This window comes from Gossypium hirsutum, chromosome D13 (assembly GCF_007990345.1).
Source record: "Gossypium hirsutum isolate 1008001.06 chromosome D13, Gossypium_hirsutum_v2.1, whole genome shotgun sequence".
Classification (NCBI taxonomy): Eukaryota; Viridiplantae; Streptophyta; class Magnoliopsida; order Malvales; family Malvaceae; genus Gossypium; species Gossypium hirsutum.
The window spans coordinates 64,303,482-64,322,381 of NC_053449.1; the positions used below are offsets into that span (position 1 = coordinate 64,303,482).

Consider the following 18,900-nt stretch of genomic DNA (forward strand, 5'->3'; position numbering starts at 1 on the left):
TAGTTATTACGAATAATATTATAGCTGCTGTGCAGCGATTACTCTTTACTGATTGCTCAGTGGCCAGACTGAGTCATTGGCGTTTTGATCTCTGCATTTCTTAGTAGTAAACAACTGATGCTAATGCTATTGATTTTGTTGTTGGCAAGTTGCACAGTTGAGCATGTTAGAGTAACTAATAAGACAGTTAGGCAGTTTGTTAGTTAACTATCGGTTAGCTATTAGCATGTAACACCCTAACCCGAATCCATCACCGGATTAGGATTACGAGGCATTACTGAATAAGACACAATTCAGCACAAACATTTATCACCTTTCAGGCACCAATGACATTTGTAACATTACTAAACTCAGATGTTCATGAATAATTTATACTAGATTCGAAAAATATAAATCATAAAACCAATCCACCTCAAATGTTTAATCAAACTAACTAAACATATTTTAGTTATTATAAAATATCATAACAAATTACATATACATTAAAATTCCATCAGCCGGAACTTACGACTATATAGGAAAGCATTTGGACACTTAAATAAACATCAATCATATGTCACTTTCATATACTCAACTTACAACAATACATCCATTATATAAAACTTACCCGCTTGTGCATGTTTAAACCACAACTAACCATATCACTTCCTAACATTAACTAATACCAATATAATTTATTTATAAGCTTTGTACATGTACATATTAGTTTAAGTTGAACTATGCCACACGGTAAAATGAGTTTTGACTATCATAATCCACATTTTTATTTTACTTTCAAACTTAGGCTCGGCCTATTCATCATAATTCATGCAATATCAAAGAACATTCATCATAATTCAGCAATATCAAAGAACATCTTCAACTGTTACGATTTCTTTCAACAATCATCATACAAAGCTATTCTAATCCCGAAACTTAACTCTTTAAAAGGTAACATCTAGCAAGATTGAGATTCGATCCCCACGTTGGAAGCCTTCTATACCGCGGCTTCTTTAATATCGAAAAATCATAAGAAAAGATTCAAAAACAACGCCTATTTCGGATAGTCCGTAAAGATCATTAGCACAAAGTTGCTCCACCCTCGAGAACCTTTCAACTATATTACTCAAACTCGAGTCTCAAACACGAGTATATTCAAGATTTCTGTGTATTTGGAGGGTTCTTTGAAGGATCTTAACAGTACCCATATCCATACATGTCCGACATAGAAACTTCAAGAAAAATGAAAAGTCGAAGTAACATAGCCTTTCAAAACGCTTACCCCATAATCCAAGCACCAAGTAAGTCGTGCATCGTGGCGCAATTGTGTTGGAAGGTTTATAATAATAAAGGTCTCAAAGTGCTAGGTGTGCCCGGGAACCTTGCATCATAAAGGTGTCTTACGGACAAAACATAAGGCTATAATCGTGCAAGGAAAGATATCCGATTAACATTGCATAAACAGTCACGTTCTAAAACCGTGTTTGAGTTATTTTGGTGTATTAGAATCAATCATAAGTCTCACAATAAGTGCATTCATTTACCTACATATAAGTCTATGTTCTAAGTCAAAACAATAACATAAGATATTCGTAAATATACCACTATGCATTGGAGCAGAGAAGCTAAAACGCACACGACATACATACTCCTCTCGGGCAAGAAAACAGACCTGGAGTACTTTCTGCACGAAAGAGAAAAATGGCTGAAACACGGAAATAATAGTTACCAATTTATTGCTGAATTCAAAGACTGGAATATGAAAAAACAATAAAAAATGATGAGGCAAACGTACCATGAAGGCCCCTGTACTAAGAGAAAGATTGCAGTTTGCCCCCCTTTACTCAGAAAATGAGCAAATTAGTCCCTATATGTCAGATCAAAGAGCAAATTGGTCATTTCTGTTAAAAATTTCATCCATTTCTATTGTTAAAAATTGACATGGCTAATAGAATAACCAAGCAGTGACACGTGGTGTGCCACATACTAACATAAATGGATGAAATTTTTAATGGTAGAAATGGATGAAATTTTTAAAAGAAAGACCAATTTACTCTTTGATCTAACATACAGGAGCTAAGTTGCTCATTTTGTGAGTAGAGAGGCAAAATGCAATCTGACTCCTAAAACAAGAGCCTCTATGGTACTTTTATCAAGTGATGACATTTGTGCATTGAAAAGTTTTGCAATGTTGAAATGAAGATCTTACCTAAAATACGAAAAGGAAGTAATTGGCTAAGTATGGAGATAATTCGCAGCCATCATCAGCTCCAGAGTCAGTTCGGGTTCAATGTGGAACTCAGTCTCTTTACCCCTGACAAAATTGTAACTGTTTTTAATAGCGTAAAATAAAAACAGGAAGAGCTCGTAAACATAACTCGAAGTTAAAAACACAGAGAAATGGAGCTGATTCGAGCAATCAACAAAAGTAAACAATGATGGTTCTTGCATAAGAGAATAAGTTCGATGAGGTTGAGAATTTCAATGTTGTTAAAATACCACACCATACATAAAGAGGATATACAAAGAACTTTCTATCTTCGGAAAATATTTAATGTCGTCAAACAATCACTCCAAGATGATAAAATGCTCAATGATCCCACACTCACAGCAAATTCCATAATTTCACACCAAAATGAATTGGATTCACCTAGAAATTAGTGCTTACATTCAGATGATGTTTTTCATAGAAAATCCAACTCCAATACGTGAAACAACTGGAATATTTCAAAAGAAAAGTATCATGGCTCATTCATATCTTGAGAAAACATGATAAATCATCAGATAAGTATGTTAAGCTATCACTGAGAAATACATTATGCAAATTTACAAAGAGAGGAAATGTTTGTAATTTTGATTTCCACTTTAACTACAACAACTCCTATCAAACAGAAGGAGCCACTATGAATATAGTCAAAGACATCATTAAAAACACTTAACATTTAGTTCTAAATTAGAACAATAAAAGTCTTCCCGCCATACAATTTGATAATTTCACTTAGAACATAATCAAGAAAAAGAACTCTCATAATAGATTCATTGGCATACCATTTTTCTTTCTTTCTTTTTTTCTTTTTAACTTTTAAGCATTCGACTCATATGCAAATTTAGGCTAATGCTCAAATCAGGAAACAACCTCTACAGGTTGCACGCATAAGGGTCAAACCCTTCAAAATAATCATATAAGGGCCAAACTTTTATGAAAGTGCTCAAATAAGGACATTCTACATACTTCAACCTAGTTTGTAAAAATTAAGTGAATGCGGACATGTTTAGATTAGAAAGCGCTTTAAATCAGATATTACTTGAAGAGGAAAGAAAAAATTTTTTGAAACCTGATATACAGCGTTTGAAAAGCCCTTATTTGACCATTTTGAAAGTTATGGCCAGCAATCTCTTAAAGGATAGGTCCCAATTTGAGCATTTTAGCCCGCATATTTATTATTTGTCGAATATGGTTGGCTAGATTCCCATGTGACCATGATTGTGTGATCAAATAACAGTAAAAATTTTCATATCAACACTTTAATGGATGCAACTAACGATGATATCAATTAGAACCTACTAATAGCAAAACAGTAGAGGGATCAAATCCCAAACTTTCAGCATAGTAGAGGGACTAAAACCATAATTAGACACACTGTTTTTGATAATTCACTTACAACATAATCAAGACAATGAGCTCTTAGAGAAAAACAACAATATGAGATTCATTGGCATACTAATTATCAGTTCACATTCGTCTGACATGAAAATTTATTATTTATTGAATATGATCCATGTGTCCATGATTGTATGATCAAATAACAATACAAAATTTTCACACCATCACTTCAATGGAATCAACTAACAGTAGTATCAATTTGAACCTACTAATAACAAAATAGTAGAGGGATAAAATCGCAAACTTTCATCATAATAGAGGGACTAAAACCATAATTAAATCACTGTTTATCAACATATCGATCCTCCAGAAGCTACAATCCATGGAATTTCTTCCCAAAATCAAACCAAACCAAACATAAATTCATAAAAATAAAAAAAACAGCTCACAGAACCTAGAAAATAAAAAATAAAAAAACCAAACCTGGAATATTGAAGAGACCAATAAAAATACTGACAAATCTTCTCAAGAATCACAGCACTTATCTCCGGGAAAGTCACTTCCCCATGCTCCGCCTCAGCGAAACCACCTTCATCATCAATACCCAAAGTTCAAAATTAAAAAAAAAAATTAGACCTTTCATATCAATAAACAATTAAAAACCCAGAAAAACCCAATTGCCCCCACAAAATATCAAATTAATAAAAAAAAAGAATTAGACCTGGAGAAGTAAGCATGTTACGGATTGTTTGAGAAACCATAGCAGCTTCTTTGTCTATAACGAATTCCATTCCTTCAGCGCTAATGAGTTTCACTGTGTCTTCTTTCTTCATCTTTGTTGTTGTCGGGTTATTTTTAAAATTTCGATTATCGGCGAATCTTAGGTGAGATCGAGAGAGAGTTCGTCGATTATCGGTGGATTTCCCGGAAATAAGATTTTGGGCTGTAAAGCTCTTCGGGCCGATGATGGCTTTAATCGGGAATGGAAACTTCTAAATCGGTACTAAAAGGATATATATATTGTTCTTACATCTATGGATTTTACTGGAGTTCGGATTTAGAATGATCTCGTTCGGCGCGCGTGATTTTCACGTTGGATGTTTGGGTATTAGGTTTACTTCAACACGACGTGGGAATGAGGATAAAGAAAGCCGTGAATGATGTGGTTAAAAAGAGAGAGGGTAAATTGAGACATCAAATACGATGGCGTTTAAGTTGAAATTCAATGCATTTTATTTCTAGTAAAAAGATAAAAATACTTTTATAATAATATTTATTATTTTGTAAGAAAATATATTTTTAATAATAGAAGTACAAATATAAGATTCAATATATAATTTAACATAAGTAATGTATATATACCTAGATTATGATACAACCGAAAAAAATAATGTTCATAAAAAATTATATAAAAATCAAATAAATCTGAAATAATAAATTTTAAATATAGTCTTATATTTAAGACTGAATTTTTATTTTTTTATACATAATGCAAATATTTTGTAAAGAAAACGAAATATATTAGTACCTTACGACTGACTAAAGGATATGTTCAAGTCCCTCCACTGCTAGAGCCATAGCATGCAGCTGTTCCTCGAATGTTTTTACCATCCTGTAATGGAGGAGGATTCTCTTTAAAAAAAGTATAAACCTCTTTGAAAATTGCTAATGCCGAATTTGGTGGTTGGTGGATAGGGGGGGAGGGGGTGTTAGATTCGTGTGAAAGAGTATGGGAACATGAAGTGTGGCAAGGTTTCTAATTATCCAGTGTGAAAGATAGTTTCTATATCCAACATAGACATTCCAGATAAATTACCTTTATTGTTTGAGGGTTCATCAGATGCTCAAAGAATAAGATTTTGAAGATTTCTCTTGAAAAAGAACACTAAGAAGCTCCTCCAACAATATTCAGTAGAAAATGTAATAATATGCAAAAGAGAAAACTAATAAGCAATGCCATAAAAAAATGGGTAAATTATACCCATGGTCACTTTTGTTTACTTCAGATTACGTTTTAGTCACTTATGTTTGAAATGTTACGTTTTAGTAATTTATGTTATCGTGTTGTAACATTTTAGTCATTGAGCCATTAATTGTCGTTAACGGTATAACGGCAAGCTAATGTGACGCATTAAATCATCATTTTAAATAAAAAATTAGGTTAAATTATACAATTAGTCCCCATATTTTTTTCATTTTGAGCAATTTATTTTTTTTTATGTTCTTTTAACTTTCTTTTTTTTTCATTATTTTCCATTCTCTTCTGCTTCTCCCTCTATTTTTCTACCTTCTCTATTTCTTTCAACATATCAAGAAGTCGAATTGGCAGTGAAGAAAAAAGCATGGTATGGGTTTATGGGTTTTGGTTATAGGCAATGATGGTTTTCGACTTCCTACTTATTTCTTCATTGCCAATTCGACTTCTTGATATGTTAAAAGAAATGAGAAAGGTAAGAAAATAGAGGAAGAAACATAAGATAATGGAAAATAAAGAAAAAAAATTAAAGAACATAAAAAAAATTTAAATTACTCAAAATGAAAAAATATGGGGATCAATTGTATAATTTACCCTAAAATTTTTGTTTGAAATGATGATTTAACGTGCCACGTCAACTTACCGTTATACCGTTAGTGACAATTAATAGCTCAATGACTAAAATATTACAACACGATAACATAAGTGACAAAAACGTAACATTTCAAACATAAGTGACTAAAATGTAAATTAAGGTAAACAAAAATGACCATGGGTGTAGTTTACCCTAAAAAAATAAACAAACAAAAATTCGAGGTGCTCCAGTTTACCATCTTTTTAAACCATCGTCGAACCCCCTTAAATCTCAAACACCTCACTGTAAAGTCACTCTACTTAGACCTATCAGTACAGTCCACCTGCTCATCTAGACTCAGTCACATTGTGACACGTGGCTCTCTCATGATATAAACTAGGACCTCGATAAAAGAGGCCAAGCAACTCCACTCCTTCCCACCAAAACCAAGTAACCTTCATTACTATTCCATTAATGCTCCACCTCTCAGTCAACTGCCTCCGACCGCCATACCCAAAATTTGTATCAACAATTTCCTTTGCTTGAAGCTGAATCATGAGAAATAACAACAAATTCAGCACATTATTACAGGTTCCCAATAGCTTCTTTTACCTCTAATTTCCAACATAATGCCCAAAAATAACACCATTACAATACCTTCAAGTATAATATCCTGTTGTTTTCAATTAATTCTGCATTTTTTTTTCTTCTGCAAAAGTCCTGTAGCTGAGATGCTAAATCACCAACATTCGCATGCATTACCAGTTATATGTTTACTATAATAATATGCTAAAAAATTATAATTCAAAAGGCCCCATAATTTGTTGAAACAGACTAAAAGAATTCACTATATTTTTCCGCATTGAATTATACATGAGAATTTGAATGCTAAGCTTCGATGACAGTGAAGATTTAGTAATCAAACTTCAGGCAGCACAGGCAAAAATCAGTCAATCAATAAATAAATAAATTCCTGCAATATCCAAACAGATTACTATATAAAATTTTAAAAAAGTTTACTTAGTTCTTTTCAGCCAATAACTTAAACAAATTCCACATTTGAATAAAAAAAACCGATTCGGAAAAATTATGACTAAAAAATACCTCGGAGAGTCGATTTCTCTGATTTCTTCATGACCGGAATATCTACAAGCATAATTTTTTTAAGGAAAAAATCAAATTATGAATAAATTAGAAAATATGGAACAAACATGAGAGATTGATATCGGAGCTTTGGTATAAGATCAGATCCAGAAGAAGCTTCGCAGATTCTTTTTGCTGCTCTCCCTTACGACATCTCCATTAGCTATTCAAAATCATCGCCAACAACAATAAACAAAACACAAGGAGAAATCAAAAATCAATAAACACTATCAAATTTGCATTAAATATTATTCAAATTTCTAAAAAGATTACAAATCTATAAACACTATTAATCAAATTATCTTTACCGTTTGTCGATCGAGTGAAGCACGATGAGCGTCCACGTGAAAACAAAATAGAACAATAAATTTCAAAGAAAAATTTGTTCTTAATTTTGATATTATTTTCGTTGAAGCGCAGAGATTATATATATCCCTACAAAATTTGAGCGGTAATTTTGAATGTATTTCGTCAAAGAAAAGCAAAAAATAGTATATAAAAGTTATCTTACCGCTTAGAAGCCATCTGAATCGGTGTCTGGGTGGTGTAGTTGGTTATCACGCTAGTCTCACACGCTAGAGGTCCCCGGTTCAAACCCGGGCTCAGACAATTTTTGTTCTTTTTCCTTATTTTATTGATATGATTGGTTTGAACCCCGGCTCATACTTTTTTTTACTTAGATTTTAGGTTAAATTCTGCAAATAGTCCTTGTATTATGTATAAGTTATGGATTTTTCCTTTATACTTTTGATCATTTTTCGTCTCTAGACTTTTTAAATTTTGAAATTTTAGTCTTGAATTTGGCTTCAATATTTAATTTTGTACCTGAGTTTTTTTGTCCTAATTTGTACTTAAGTTTAGATTCAATAGTCACTTTGGTACCCAAGTTTTCAATTTGATACTTGAGGTTTTTTTTGTCCGAATTAAGTATATATAACTTTTTACTAGAGCATAGGTGTCAAATATTCATTGGGTTATACGACGTGAATTTAGTCCTTATACTTTAGTTTGATCATTTTCAGTCTTCGGGCTTTTCAATTTTTGAAATTTCAGTCTTGCGTTTTGCTTTAATATTTCAATTTCGCGCCTAAGTTCTTTTATCCTAATATAGCACTTGAGTTTGGATTCAATGTTCACTTTGGTGCCTGAGTTTTTTCAATTTGATACTTCAGTTTCTTTTTGTCCCAATTAAGTACCTAAGTTTGACTTTAATGTTCAATTTGGTACTTTAGCCTTTTTCCCCCAATTAAGTATCTATGTTGTTTTTTACTAGAGCACGCGTGTTAAACATTCATTGGCTATACAAAGTGGATTTAGTCCTTATGTTTTAGTTTGGTCATTTTTAGTCTCCAGACATTTCGAATTTTGAAATTTCAGCCTTGAGTTTGGCTCCAATGTTCAATTTCGTACTTGAGTTTTTTTTGTCTCAATTTGGTATCTAAGTTTGAATTCAATGTTCACTTTGGTAATTGAGTTTTTTCAATTTGATACTTGAGTTTTTTTTTGTCCTAGTTAAGTATCTGAGAGTTTGGCGTTAGCATTCAATTTGGTACTCTACGCTTTTTTTGTCTCAATTAGGTATCTATATTTTTTACTTGGGCATACATGTCAAACATTCATTGGGTTATACGATGCCATTTGATCTAAGTACCAAACTGAACATTGAAACTAAACTTAAGTACCAAATTAAAAAAAAACTTAGGAAATAATATGTTAACCTTTTTTATACTATTCCTTCCTCTCTATTAAAGTCGTCCATTATATTTTTAAATAAATATATAATATTAATCTAATATCACAAATTGGAAAATAGCAAAAAAAAATATTTATATTATTCATCAAAGAAAATAAAAATAATTTTAACAGCCACAAGTATCTCGATTGGTGTTTGGGTGGTGTAATTGGTTATCATGCTAGTCTCACACACCAAAGGTCCCCAGTTAGAACTTGAGTTTAAACACTTTTTTTTTTCTTATAATATGACCGGTTTGAAGTCGGTTAAGACTTTTTTCGATGGTCTTTTCATCTTGGTCTTTGAACATTTTCATTGTCGACATTAATTTCAAAATTTGGTAGCTTTGTCCAATTTGTTCTTTGAACTTATCTTCCATTCAGGTAGGATGATGTGGCATTATAAGACATCATAACTTGAATTTTTTTAAAATTTTTAGATGATGACATGGCACAATTTCAGAGTGTCACGTCATTTTACTATTAATACAATCCAATTTCAAGGACCAAATTGGAAAACATACAAAACTGAAAGACTAAATATTGCTTTATACAAATTTTAACTTAATATTTAGGTCAAATTCTCCAATTAATCCCTATATTATGCATAAGTTATGGACTAATTTGGTCACTTTTAATCTTCATACTTTTCTAAAGTTAAAATTTCAGTATTGACCGAACTATAGTTGTTATGTTTTCTACTTAACATCTTGAAAATAACAAAATGTAATGAACTTAACAATTGCAATTCAGTTAAAACTAAAATTTCAAATTTCAAAATGTACAATGACTAAAAGTGACTAAATTAAATACGATAACTAAATGCATAACTTACACATAAAACAAAAACTAAAAACAAAATTTATCCATTATTGTTTAACATACAATATGCCATAAGTTTCTATACTCATCGCAAATTTAGAATTGAATCCTTATACTTTTGTTTATTGGAATTTAACCCTGCTTTTTATTTTTTAAAAAATTCAAGTCCAGCTGTTAATATTTTTAAAATTATTTTTTAAAATTCATGTTCATTATAATGTCATTTTTAATTGCATGACTACTAAGTGAATATATTTTTTATTTCAAAATGTCACATCAATAAATTTAACAAAAAAGTTAATTGTATTAACAATTGGACCTAAATTTTAAAATCTAAAAAAAATAAAGAGACTAAATTCCTAAAAGTATAAAGACTAAATTTCAAAATTTTAAAAAGTGTAGGGACTAATAACATGTTTTAGCATCCTTAATGTTATCCATCTTTATGTATTATTAAAATAAGCCATACTAACTCAAATCGAATTAGGATTTTTTTTTTTTTAAATTTCCTAATGACCTCAAATCGGATTAGGATTTTTACAGCATTATATAAAGCATCTAGAAGTTAAAAAATAAATAAATAAAAGTTACACTAAAATAATCTCTAGTTACTCTACCGTCTGTTTTTTTTAACCTTTCCCGCCATAGTAAAAAGCTTGAAACTTTTATTACTACTCTTCGATGGCAACTAAAGCTACCAAGCAAACAAAGTTCCGATGGGCGGATATTGAAGATAACGATGCCGAGGATTTGACTTACTTATTACCACCGAAGGAAGTAATCGGCCCCGACAAGAACGGGATCAAGAAGGTGATTGAGTATAAGTTCAACGAAGAAGGGAAACAAGTCAGAGTCACGACGACGATCCGAGTCCGAAAAATCGCCGTCGATTCTCCACGCAAGGAACGGATAATGGAGCGAAGGTCTTGGGCTAAATTTGGAAGTGCAATGGGTGATGAAGATGATGATAGCCGACTCACTATGATTTCTACTGAAGAAATCTCCCTTGAACGACGCGGTTCGTTTCTTTTTCTCTCGGTTTATTTTGATATGAATTTGATTGTTTTAGGTTTAATTATGAACCGGTCCCTAATAGAGTTTTGAAAATTAGTCACCTTTAGGGGGAGTAATTTTCGGTTTTAATCGAAAAAACCAAAAAATCGACCCATTCGGTTTTGATTTAACCGGGTAGGACGGATTGATCGATTTTGATCTCAGCTTAATTGATTAATTTAACCTATTCTGGTTTTTGAATCACGGAACCGAACTTAAAAAAGAATTGATTATCTTTAAATTATTTAAAATATATTTATATTTTATATTTTATATATAGCCATATCTTAATCGAGAAAACCGACTGAATCAAAACAATTTTTAGTTTTCATCGTATACGATAATTAAAATTAGAAAAATTAGAAAATATGAACTAATTTCTCAATTTCTGTGAGAAATACTATAATTAAAATTTAACAAATTAGTATATAGGGATTAATTTATAAATTTTTGTAAAATAGAGGATGAAATTTAAATTTAAACATTTATTCTTAAATATCCTTGAAACTACTTATAGGTAGCAAAGTAGAAGAACCAAAGGTTGCTGCCGGACATTCTTTAGCTCAACAAGCCAAAAACGGTGCTGTTCTCATGCTGTGTAGAACATGCGGCAAAAAAGGCGATCACTGGACTGCGAGGTGTCCGTACAAGGATCAAGCTCCACCACCAGCCAATGGAACCGTCGACAAACCTCCGGCATCTGAAACCGGTTCCGGCAAGACTGCCTACGTTCCTCCAAGTAAGAGAGGCGCCGGAGCGAAGAGAAACGGAACCGATATGAAACACAGGGACGAGGAGAACACTATTCGGTTCACTAACCTGTCGGAGGATGCTATGGAATCCGATTTGCGTGAACTTGTCGCACCGTTCGGTCCGGTGAGCCGGGTTCACGTGGGGATTAATCGGAAAACCGGGCTGTGTAGGGGATTTGGGTTCGTCAACTTTGTGAAGAAGGAAGATGCTGAAAGAGCGGTATTGAAGCTAAATGGTTATGGATATGATAGTCTCATATTGAAGGTTGAATGGGCCGGTCCAAGTACCAATTAGATCTCTCTTTTTTTTTTTAGAATTATAATTTTATTTTTAATTTAGGTTTTCTTTCTTCTTTTGGGATATTTTAATTTTTAAGTATCTAGATTTCCTCATATTAAGTTTTTTTTATTAATATTTTTTTGTGGAATTTAAATTCCACTAATTATTAATAAAATTCAAATAATTTAGTGTAAAATTAATATAACTATTAGCAAATATTTTTTGTGAACCAATTATAAAAAATTACAAAATGGTCACTCAGTTAATAATAATTTTCTTTTATAGTCATCTAACTATGAAAAATTATAAATTGATGACTCGACTATTCAATTTAATCTTTTTTAGTTATTAACAGGACCATAAAGATATAAGTCAATACAGTGGTGAAATTGCATTTTAGTTCGAATTTTAGCTTCTCCCTTGGATACACACACAGATATATATATATGAGAGAAACCCACTTATATCAATGTAAAACAAAAGTGTTTTACAACTTTTTATATTATTTTTCAAAAAACATTTCATTATATGTATTATGCATGTCAAATTTGACATAAATTATAAAATTCTAATTATTTGTTTTATGTTTCAATAAATTAGATCGATATAATAGATATATCGGATCGGTTAAAATTTTTACATGTATTGACAAGTACAATTTTATTGATAACTTCTAATTCCGTTTTTTTTATGAAACATCTTTGAACATCACAAATTTGTGAACCAAAACCCAAACAACTTTTTTTTTAACCTTCCACTCTAATCATCAAATCGACTTGGATCTAATGTATGTTCTACTTGTCAATGGGTATTAATTCACTGTACCAATTGTCGTCGCTTGGAGTTCGCTAGCTGGATTTAAAAAAAAAACTTAACAGCCAATGGCTTAAATAAAAACTTCCGATAGTTCAATGATTTAAATGAAAACTTTCTAATAGTTCAATGACCATTTTGTAACTTTTTGAAGTTGAATGGTCAGAACTTAAACTTACTAATAGTTTAGTGACATTGGGTGTGATTTAACCTTATAATCATTGATCGCTAAATCAACTATCATGCCAATTTTAAAAGCTACCACCATAAGCCAGTTAGTGATAGAAAAACAAAATTGAATAATTAGGTGACTAAAAAAGAAATTTACTAATAATTAGGTATTAGATAACTAGTTACTAGTGTAGTTTACCTTAACAAAATTGAAATAATTTATAAGACCATTGGTTGGTGAAAATAATTACAACATTTTCGAAATTGGGTATTGTAGAGGGACTAAAATCAAAATTTGACCAAAATATAAAAACCAAATTCGATGTAACACAAGTCCAAGACGTAATTGAAAACTTTGAAATTAAGTAAATTATAGGCTCCATACGTGTGATGGTTCTAATAATTGAAATAAAAATGAAGTTTTTTATTTTTTTTAATTAGAAATAATAAAAGAAGTCAAAAATAGATATTGATAGTTTCCAATCAAATCATTCTACCAATTTAAGACAAAAATACATCGTTATCTTCTGATTTTTTCTAAAAAGAGAAGATATTAATACTTTTCAATTTAATCCTTATACCTGTCTCTCTCACTCTCACAAGGATTTCTTTTTTAATTAAAAATTCATTTTGGTCACTCAAATTTTATACTTCATTAACCAATCTAAATAAAAACATGATTTTATTTCTTAAAAAATTCTTTCTAAACTCATTGACTTGACACAATTTTTTACATTGGAAGGGTATTTTTTAAGTAAAAAATTGTCAGTATTTTAATGAATTAATTAATCGTTAATTATTTGGACTAAAATCAAAATTTTAAAATTAGAGGGACCAAAATTAAAATTTGAGCACTATGAAGATCTATATTCAATCCGACACAAGTCTAGGACGTAACTGTAAACTTTCAAAATAAGTAAGTTTTAGGCTCCAAACGCGTGATGTTTATGATTAATGAAAAGAAAAATGATGTTTTTTGGTACCTTTTTTTATTAATTGTATTAGAAAGAAACAACAAGATACGTTTTAAATTAGTATTTAAAAAAAAGTAAACTTTTGTTTGCTTTAAGTTACATTTTAGTCCTTTATGTTTAAAATGTTACGTTTTAGTTACTTATTTTATTGTTTTGTTACAAAATGGTCACCTTACCGTAAAGATCTGTTAACTCTCAAATGGTAGTCCGACATGGCAGTGAAAATAGGTTTTAAATGCCAATTTGGATGTCCGATTGAGATGAGAAAAGTTAAAAAAAAATTTATGAAAATGGAATACAATTTTTTGGGATGTCTAGCATGAATGATTTGGGTTTTAGTGCAAATTTTATATTTTATTTTTATAAAAAAGTTTTAACTATTCGCTTCCCAGTTGGACATCCACGTTGGTAATTTAAACCCATTTTAACTTCTACATCAAACTGTTGTTTGGGAGGTAACATATCTTAATAGCAAAGTAACAAATTCGTAACAAAACGATAACGTAAATAACAAAAACGTAACATTTTAAACATAAGTGACTAAGCTGTCATATAAGACAAACAAAAGTAATTATTCTGATAATTTGCCCTTAAAAAAAGTAAAATTAAGTTAATATATGTAGATTTATTAATTCCGTTTATAGAATTAAAAATAGGGATATAAAACTATTTTTAGTCCTTTAACTTAATTAATTTTCTCATATTGGTCTTTAAAATTCTTTTATCCACATTAGTCCCGGAACTTTACAATCTCTTTTCAAATTTGACCATTAAATTTGAAAACCTTTTGATACAAGTCACAAAGACCTGATTTTCAGCTAAGTCTAATTTAAAGAATTAAATTGGGCCACTTTGACAATTTGGTCTGATTTTCAGCTAAGTCTAATTTAAACTTCTGGATTGGGCTTAGAACATCTTATTGGGCCTTGTCTTCAAGAACTTGGGCTTGTAATCCGTTCTCTCCCGAAATTGACTTGTTAATGCTCGTAACTGATATCCAATGCGCCTTAGTTGCAAGATTCAGTTTCTTGGGCCAAGATTTCCAAGATTTGAAATCTTGATTTTCTTGATTCTTGAAATTGCTCAAAACAGCAAAATTGGACAAAAATTCGGTTTCTTGATTTTCTTGAAAACAAGAAAGTGAATCTTAATTTTCTTTTTCCTTCGTATACGCATCTAAGGCCTTTGTGACTCGTATCACCTTTAAGGTGTGATGACATGGTACCTTAAAATTGTGTTACATCACCACTTGAAAATTTTAATAAATTTATATAAAATCTAAAAGAATGTTATTTAAAATATATATATTAATATAAATTTATTAAAACTTTCAAGTGATGATGTGGTACAATTTTAGAAAGCCACATCATCGCACCTTAATTAAATCAAAATTTAAGGATCAAATTTGAAAAAAATTCTAAATTCAAGGACTAAATGTTATTTTATCTCTTCAAATATATACAAAAAAAGTAATAAGAAAAACACTCCGATAGTTTTTCAACCTTGTTTGTGGAGATAATACAACGAATTTTTTTTGAAGTAAAATTTTATATTTTAAAAGTTATAATTATAATCGCAATCAACATGGTCCGAATAACTATAATTAATATAATCAATAATCAAGTTAAATTAAAATATTTTTAAAAAAAAATTTAGGCATTGTGAAATTCAACTAAAATAAAGGAAAAAATATTAACTTAATTAAATATCATATTAAGCGATTACATTACATTGTTACTACCAAATTAAAAGATCATAGAAATATTATAATCAATCAACATTAGATCCCGCATTGAAGGAGGCTCTGTAAATAACTGTAATCTGTGAACCCTCTAACAGAATATTTGGCCAAATGGTCCATAACTTCATTCTTGGTTCTTGGAACATGGCGTATACGTACCCTCCAACTCCGGTTAAGCAGGTGATGTATTAGGCGCAATTCCAAAAATATTAATTTAACATCAGTCCAAAATGACTTAAATTAATCCTCCTGTCAATCTACATCTAATCATCATTACTTAAATAATTAAGAGTTGGCAATTAAAAAATAAGATTATAATTTATTGCATGCATTAGAAAATAAAATAATATTTTGTCTATTTATTGAAACATATTTTAGTAATTTCAAAAACTATGTACTTTCACTTAGATACAAGGGGCGGGGCCTCCAAATATGATAAAATTTAAATTTAGTCCCTTTAGAAAATTTAAAATAATATTTTATAATGTTAATTTTATAATTTAATAATGACGTTTTAAAAATTATGACATTTTTAAGACTATTTTACCTATAAAGACCCTTTTCCAAGTTTATTTACGGAAATTAGCCAATTTTTACATTATTCACCGGAAAAGGCCAAAATTGACAAAATGCGTCCACATAAGAGTGTTTTTGGTGAAATTTCAGCAAAACTTGCCCCTGGGGATCAATTTTGCCATGTCAACACAAAACGCACTAACGTGGACGCGCTTTTCTAAATTGACAAAAAAAATCCCTCCTATTTTTTCACACATTATTTCTTCAAAAATTGACAAAAAAAAACCTCTCAAATTTCTCCCTAAATTTCTCAAAGCTCTCTTTAATTAATTATTTCCTTTTAATTATTTTCTAAATTAGTATTTTTTTTTTATAATTTCAAAAATATTTTATCGTGTTAGCAATGACCGGGAAATTAATTCGTCTCAATCATAAACATATCTCCGTCGAACAAATGAAAATGGTAAGGGTTAATTTTAATTTTTTAATATTTTTTTCTTCTATATAATTTTAATTAATTTTTCTTTTATAATTTTTTATAACAGTCTGTAGATCGAGTGTTACAATGTTATATTCGTAATGTGTCTAGTCCTCCATCACCGTTGATAGAAAATTACTTGAGGGAATAGGGTTTTTGGCACATGGCCACTATAGGCCAGGGGTGCAGGTTGGACCCAAACTCATCAGCGCATTAATAGAGAGGTGGAGACCCGAGACGCTCATATTCCATATTCCATGCGAAGAGTGTACCATTACTTTGAAGGACGTGCAGTTACAATTGGGATTGTCGGTGGATGGGTCTGCACTCACCGAGTCCGTTCAATTTGCTGATTGATGAGCCGTATGCTACGATATTTTGGGTGCGATTCTGGATAATATTTACGGAGATCAGATTGAGATGGGCTGGTTACGAGACACATTCCCGGAGCCGGGGAATGGCTCGACCGAAGTAGAAAGAATACGATATGCTCAGGCATACATCCTTGAGATGATTGGAGGTTATTGATGTCGGACTTGTCACGAAACCCCGTACATTTGAGCTGACTGCTGAAACTCGTTGATTTTAAAGCAGTTGACGAATTTAGTTGGGGGTGAGTCGTGTTGGCAACATTGTACCGAGAGATGTGCGGGGCGACGCCACCAAATAAAGCCAAAATCAAGGGTTGCCTATCACTACTACAATTATGGGCTCGATTTCACTTTCCATTTTTACGTCATTTAGTAAACCACCCATATACATTTCCACTCATAACGAGGTAAAATTTATATTTGATCTTACAATTATTACATAGATTTAAAATATAATTGTATGCTAAAATTTTATATTAGGTGTTCGACGAGTTATGTTGGAATACCTACCACTCTTGAAGATATACGACTTCTATTAGACCAACGGTCGGAAGCGCAAGTAAGTATTAAATAAAATATATATACATAAAATAGTCGTTTCATATTTAGTATTTAGTATTATGTATATAACTAATATTTTTATCACGTTATATAGTTTCAATGGACATCATACGAGGATCTGACAATTTGGGCAGTAATTCCGAATGAATTCTTTCAAAATCCGAACATTTAGCATGTTAAGGTCCCATTGGTCAACTATGCTACTGTCGAGATGACCAGACGTTTAGAGTGTTACGACAATTTGAATTCCGGCAACTGATGAGGCACTTGAGGTGCTCGATGATGAGCACAAAATCGATTTATGGCAAACGAATACGAATTGGCTGGCATTCTTCTCGGAATATATCAAAATTTGGGAAAATCGTGAACCGATCATCATTTCAGAGTTAGCGTGTACGCCGGATTACATGCCATGGTTTAGGATCCATGGCAAACTATATTTACTGTCGGAAGAGCAGAAACGTCGAAAATTTTGTGTTGAATGGGAACAACAGGGCTTTTTAAATCCAAGGAGAAGAGATAACGGCACGGGCCTATCAACAGCACCTACACAATCACCGGGCCCAACGCCTCAACCGATAACACTCACACCATAGCCCATTCAGGTTATGCCAGGTGCGTATCTTAGCCCTTATATGTATCTTAACCCTTATATGTTTCCTTTTCCCAGTCCTATGCCAGGTTGGAATGCATGGCCCAATGCATCTCCTTTCCCGATGACTCTGACTCAACCCCCGATATATAGGCTGTCATTATCGGAGGGATCGCATAAGGCACCGTCTGAGAGCTCATCTCATTACCAATCCCCATCGGCTTATGGGATTTAAACACTTCCGCCGTGGATGATGCAAACACCTCCACATTCTTTATTCTATCAATGTGGGTCATCCTCCCAACACCTATAGTTGGAGCAACCACAACCCCCGCCGTAAGCTGAACCAAGGAGGAATCCAGTGCATAATTGTCGACCACCCTCATATGGTACTGATTTCGACCGACACATTTATTAATTTTTTAAATATATTTGTGTAAAATTTTTTTATATTGTTTCATTTAATAAAATAAAAGTTGTTTTTAATATTTTAATAGTGAATTATTTTTATGTTTTTATTTAATAAAATATAAGTTCTTTTGAATAAGGCAATAGAAATAATGCAACATAGTTTCATTACAAAAATTATCAACTTAAACAGTTTGGACATGATTGAATTGTATGACCTCGGTTCCTACACCATCTGTACAATTTCTGTTGGTTCGTTCTTTCCCGAATATCCATATTATTATGTATTCTACTCCAGCAAGGTTGACCTTTTAGTTTGCGACCCAATTCTCTATCCGGTAACAACTTAAACGGAGCAAGCG

At 31.5% G+C, this 18,900-nt stretch overlaps 2 protein-coding genes and 1 non-coding gene across 4 annotated transcripts; 2 read left to right on the forward strand and 1 right to left on the reverse strand.

Annotated features, from left to right (window-relative positions):
- Window positions 1-1,407: 1,407 nt before the first annotated feature.
- Window positions 1,408-5,988, reverse strand: LOC107935050 (elongin-C). Of its 2 annotated transcripts, none has more exons than XM_016867632.2 (4): window positions 4,305-5,988; window positions 4,067-4,172; window positions 2,189-2,293; window positions 1,408-1,663 (listed from the first exon to the last, which is right to left on the reverse strand). In XM_016867632.2, the coding sequence occupies exons 1-3, from the start codon at window positions 4,414-4,416 to the stop codon at window positions 2,215-2,217; spliced, it is 297 nt and encodes a 98-aa protein (XP_016723121.1). In that variant the 5' UTR covers window positions 4,417-5,988; the 3' UTR covers window positions 1,408-1,663; window positions 2,189-2,214. The 2 variants fall into 2 exon arrangements, with proteins under 2 accessions (XP_016723121.1, XP_016723185.1); XM_016867696.2 differs by having other exon boundaries at window positions 1,408-1,684; window positions 4,305-5,000.
- Window positions 5,989-7,810: 1,822 nt separating this feature from the next.
- On the forward strand, window positions 7,811-7,884 carry TRNAV-CAC (transfer RNA valine (anticodon CAC)). The gene has a single exon. It is a non-coding gene; the product is annotated as a tRNA-Val (tRNA).
- A 2,434-nt stretch (window positions 7,885-10,318) lies between these two features.
- On the forward strand, window positions 10,319-12,198 carry LOC121225359 (eukaryotic translation initiation factor 3 subunit G). Its single transcript, XM_041109653.1, has 2 exons — window positions 10,319-10,846; window positions 11,399-12,198. Exons 1-2 carry the CDS (start codon window positions 10,510-10,512, stop codon window positions 11,926-11,928), a joined length of 867 nt encoding a protein of 288 aa, XP_040965587.1. The 5' UTR covers window positions 10,319-10,509; the 3' UTR covers window positions 11,929-12,198.
- The last annotated feature ends 6,702 nt before the right edge of the window (window positions 12,199-18,900 follow it).